Genomic DNA, 5,600 nt, shown 5'->3' on the forward strand with positions numbered 1-5,600 from the left:
GACTAAAATGTGAAAACCACTATATCTCTAAAACCAATTATGCTGGGGAACTGAAACTTAGCACAGATGTATAGATTGTGAATACCCTACTTACGGTGAAAAATGGTAGGTACAGTCATTTCTGTGCTAGTTAAAACAACCGCCAATATAAAGTTTGTTCGACAATCAAAAATGAGGCGTCAAATTAAGGGTCTTGACCTGTAGATGTGCAATATGATTTCAGTTTGTTGAAAAAAGTTGCTACCAGTTAGAAAAAAATTAAATTCAAATTATTTAAAAAGTTTAATGAAATATTACATACGGTTTGAGTTAAAATGGTTTGGAAAAGCTTTATTTTTAAACCACATGTAGGAGGTTGCCACCTGTTTAAAAAGTCAAATTTAACATAATTTATATACTTTTACAGAGGGTTTCCAGCTATTTGAAAAGTCAAATTCAACGTAATTCATCCGTTAATTGAAATACATATGCATCACAATGACAAAAGAATGCTTTATAAGGTTTTAGTTTGAAAATACTTTTGAAGAGGGCTGCCACCTGTTTTAAAGGTCGCAGTGAAATATTAAAATGTAAGTGTCAAACAAAAGTATTTTAATAAATAGTCAGATAGAGCAATTAAAAAATTTTTGAGTTGTTTGAACAAGGGTGCCACCTGTTTAAAAAGATAAATTCACTTTATTTAATCATTCAAATGAATTATTGAAGTGAAACTTTTAATTGTGTGATTTTACTAAAATTATGAATCGATATATCTCAGATATAGTAATCCCTAATAACGAAAGTGTCATAACAGTTTTTATAGATAATTTCATTATCTACACTGGACTGGAGGGGTAATTATTTTCAGAAGCACTCAATAATGATGTAGGCAGCATATGTACATATACATACTACATATATTATGTATATAACAATTAAAAAAAGTTGATATTGAAATATTTTAGTGTGTGCGTTTTTCGACCTGGAACGTATTATTTTTTTTACACTGATATACATACATATACATATAGGAATAACGGTTTTGCTGAACGAACCAAATTCTGGAACGAAAAACACATCAGTTTAAACAAACATGTATTCACCTAAAAAATGTAATCATTCCTCATTTATATTCTCTACAGACTCAAAAACCACGTTGATATTATGCGACGACTTTGTTTCGAAGGCTTCTACAGTAAATTGCCGAGTAATGGCGCCACCTTTGCCAGCACCTAGAAGAATTGGTCCTATTTGAAATCATTCGCAATGACATATAAAATGTTGTTTGTGCCAACTGTGGGACCAGGTTTTGCAGAGCGGAATAAATTTCCACGACATAGTGATATACAAAGGCATCGCAGTAATGGGAGGGTAAGTGAGAGATCTTATAAAAACAAATATGATGGAAATCTCGTAGTTAGAGAATTTAAACCAACAATGTATTGAACTTTTTTAAGTAGAAATTTCGGAAATGAAGTTCTACATGGGTCAATCCATGCCAAATCGACAAATTGTTATATTCGGTCATTTTTGAATTGGCTGAATTTCGGTAAGAACGTGTCGCTTTATCATATAACGAAATTTTGCCAATGAAAAATAATTATAAATTTATTTTTCGAAAGTTATGAAAAAATTCTAAATTTCACAATTTTCCAGATTTTGTTTCTTTTTTTAGTATCTCAAAAACTCTTATACATAGTTACAAAAATGGTTCTGGTCTCTTCTGGTAGATATATAAAAAAAAATTTAAATAAAAAATTAGAGTATTTTGAAATTAAAGCATAATAAAAGCAAAAACTTATACTACTTTTGGCTCATCGTTTTTTACAATACCTAAAACTGATCTTAAAAGATTCTGAAATTTTCAAGGTGTTTTTTAAGGATATGAATTTTTGAAATTTGAAAAATTTGTTTGTTTGCAAACTCTAAATAAAGTAATGGTAAACCATTTTTATTTAATTTAAGTTTAGTTATAATTTATAGTTTGCAATAAAAACCCTTTTTCAAAGTACAAAAATTCAAAACTTAAAAACAACATTTGAAAATTTCGCGTTTCTTTAAAATTAGCCAAAAAATTTTATACATAGTTATAAAAATGGTTCTGGTCTCTTCTGGTAGATATATAAACAAATTTTTAAAATAAAAAATTAAAGTATTTTGAAATTAAAACATAATAAAAGCAAAAACTTATACTAATTTTGGATCATCGTTTTTTACAATACCTAAAACTGATCTTAAAAGATTCTGAAATTTTCAAGGTGTTTTTTAAGGATATGAATTTTCGAAATTTGAAAAATTTGTTTGTTTGCAAACTCTAAATAAAGTTATGGTAAACCATTTTTATTTAATTTAAATTTAGTTATAATTTATAGTTTGCAATAAAAATCTTTTTTCAAAGTTCAAAAAGTCAAAACTTAAAAAAACATTTGAAAATTTCGGGATTATTTAAAATTAACCAAAAATTTATATAAGTTTTGGCTTTTACGATTTTTTTAATTTCAGCTTTCTGCAATGTTTTTGTATTTTCCCATTTTATTTTTTTTTTTAATATACATACATATGCATATTTTTATATAGCCCCAAATATCATTTTTAAAACGGGACCAGAACCATTTTAGTGACTAGTTTTTGAGGTATTCACAAAATTACTTTGTAAAATCTGGGAAATTGTGAAGTTTTGAACTTTCGATATTTTTTTTTATTTTCTTCCCTTTGGCATAGTTTTGTTATATGACAAAAGAAAAGTTCTGAACCAAATTCATTGAAATCAAAAATGGTCGATTCCAATACTTTTCATATTTACGTAAAACAATTCGTCTTCACTTTCCTTACAGTACTATGGTGTCGCTTGGCGTACGGCGATTCTCAATCACGTTGGCTTCATTAACATAGCCAGCTACAATAACTGGCCGGATGGCAGTCAAATTGAGGAGGTCATTCCGAAAGCTGGATTTCTAGACTATAATCCTGGTGCCAAAACTAAGTATATAGATTTAACTACACACTGGGTGGGCAATTTCTTAAAGACACGTAATGAGGCGGCCGCTGTTGCTATTCCCGGTCAGCCGAGTTGTTATGAATTTTTGAATAATACGATTTGTTGAAAATAAATATATGGAAGAGTCATACATACACATATTAAATTACATGAGTAAGAATACATAAAGACATGTTACAACAACTTCAAAACTACTTAAGTAAAAAAAACTTACATGAGTATACATATACATACACTTAGCTAAAGCCCGTGGCTATATGCAATCAACTATAGTACAGTGGTCATGTTACTTTCTTTAAAAATAGATGATAGCAAACATTTACATAATATACTTAGTACGTAATTAGTTATTATCGGCAGATATTGAAGTCATATTAGAATGGTTAGAAAAGAGCCAAATAACATTTTGCTGTGCATTAGAAACTCTACATTGATACTTATTTACATACTACATACATACAGATACGTATTTATATATGCCTAGGCACTAAAAAAGTTATCAACAAAATATGTGCGTACGGCTAAATTGCAGTATTTTCTGTTTGACTAACCGATTTCTTTATATATCAAAGGGGGACGGCTTGAAAATACATAAAAGATTGCGTTACATACATACATAAATATATTAGGTTAAAATTTAACTATTACGAATTTTTCATAATCACTTCGAGAATAGTTCAGGACTATTTCAGGATCATTACGTGAATAGTTTCGAGCTAACCCGAAATGATTCCGAAAAAGTCGTGAACTTGTCCCGAATTGATCTCGAGCAAGTCTTGTTACGGTTCTGAAATGATCCCTTATTAGTCCCGAAAAGATCGTCCTTAACTTGTACCAAATGAGCCCGAAATAGTCCTATACTAATCCCGAATGGTCCTCAAACAGTCGCGAACTAAAAACGTCCTTAACTGCTTATTCCCGAATGATACAAAACGAGTCCAGAAATAGTCCTGAACAAGTCTAGAAATTTTCCAAACCCACTCCCAAAATGGTCCTCAAATAGTCGGGAAGTAGCTCCGAACTGGTCCTGTACAGGTCCCGAAATGGTCCTGAAATAGTCCTGAACAGGTCCCGAAACGATCCCAAAACGATGTCGAACTAGTCCCGATATACTCCCGAAAATGAGCCCGAACTAGCCCTGAGCAGGTGCCGAACTAGTCCCGAAATGATCCTAAACTAGTGATGTATGTTCGTTTGTCCACACAAGAAGCAATTACAGATTTTCTGCTGGGTTAATGCAATGTGATTAATTTGGTTCTTTGATCAGGGGAAACCCAAGTCTCTTTGTGTCTATTCCGATGTTGGTGTCTGGTACTACGAACAGAGAACTTAGATAGATAGAGAAGGTGCAAACTGAAAGTGGAAACTATTCGCGGACGAAAAATTAACAGCGTTAGAAAAGTTCAAGTCGGAATGTAGAAATTCTGTTGAATTTAATGTTGATAACATAATACAATGTTGGGCAACATGAAATGTGATGTTCTTTGCCAGCAAATAAACGAAAGTATGCTAAATCTTCACATAATTTTTATTAATTTGTAATTTTTGTTAAATTTTTTATCTTGTTCACCTTTTATGAAGATGCAAATACATTTAAAATAATGATAGTTTGGCATAAAGTTTACACACATATGTACATGCATACATATACTGGCAATCAAAAGTGAGTGCATAGTGTTTTTTGCTTAATATTTGCAATGTTTTTCAATTAATTTTTTTTATTATCTTTTTATAAAAATGTGGTTCATGCTTTAATCAAAACTATACAAGTCAAACTCTCAAACTTTACACAGAACATAGAAAAATTCAACGAATTCTCGTCTAAATTTTGACCTGTTTAATCTGAGTTTTTAGAAAAATTTTGAGTACGCAGATAGATCGGTTTTTTAATTCTAGTGGAACAAGATCAAGTTTTAAGCGGCTAAAAAATTCGGTTGATTTTTAATGATTATTTATTGCTGACGGCTATTTGCACTTTTTACCAAATAAAAGTGAATTTCTTGTAGAATAAAATACGCATGACCGTTTGCAAACAGATAAAAAAAATTAGCGCTATTTTTTACAAATTGCATTTGCTATATGCATAAAACCGCAATTCCCGTCGAAAATAACAAAAAAGTTTAACTTAAAAACATTGCAAATATTAAACAAAAACAGGATGCACTCACTGCCAGTGTACATACAGTATATTTTGCTTTGCTGCCTTTGTGCTTAAGTGCACATTTGAGATACCTACCCCGAAATGCACATCAGCGGCATTATTTTTAACACTTATAAGGAAACTGCTCCGATACTTGCATTCAACATACCTGTACATTAGCGATACCTGCCTTAAAAATTTGCAACTATTATCAATTATCAAAGAAAGTACTACGTTTACCTGCACTGGCTCTACACTTACCCTAATTTTACAAGCTATTATTTATTTTTCTCATCTCGCAGAACAATGAAAACGGCAATTATTTTATGTAGTTATATAGATAATTAGATACCATTCGGAAAAAATTTCTCTCGCAGTAATTTCTACGTGGTAAGTGCTCCTCCATTATTTGGTTTCATGGGGATTCGGATACCTTCTATTGGGAAATGCTCCCAATGTATGAAAATGCAGTGAAGTTATAGA

The 5,600-nt window shown here is 30.9% G+C and overlaps 1 protein-coding gene across 1 annotated transcript; it reads left to right on the forward strand.

Moving 5' to 3' along the window:
* Nucleotides 1–1,032: 1,032 nt before the first annotated feature.
* Nucleotides 1,033–3,039, forward strand: LOC118755159 (glycoprotein endo-alpha-1,2-mannosidase-like; the record flags this gene model as incomplete). Its single annotated transcript, XM_036490017.1, is given in 2 exon segments — nucleotides 1,033–1,350; nucleotides 2,814–3,039. Coding segments are annotated over 2 exon segments (433 nt in total), but the record flags the coding sequence as incomplete, so codon positions are not given.
* Nucleotides 3,040–5,600: the final 2,561 nt, after the last annotated feature.

This window comes from Rhagoletis pomonella, unplaced genomic scaffold (genome assembly GCF_013731165.1).
Source record: "Rhagoletis pomonella isolate Grant_MI unplaced genomic scaffold, Rhpom_1.0 Rhpom_scaffold_05486, whole genome shotgun sequence".
In the NCBI taxonomy this organism is placed as follows: Eukaryota; Metazoa; Arthropoda; class Insecta; order Diptera; family Tephritidae; genus Rhagoletis; species Rhagoletis pomonella.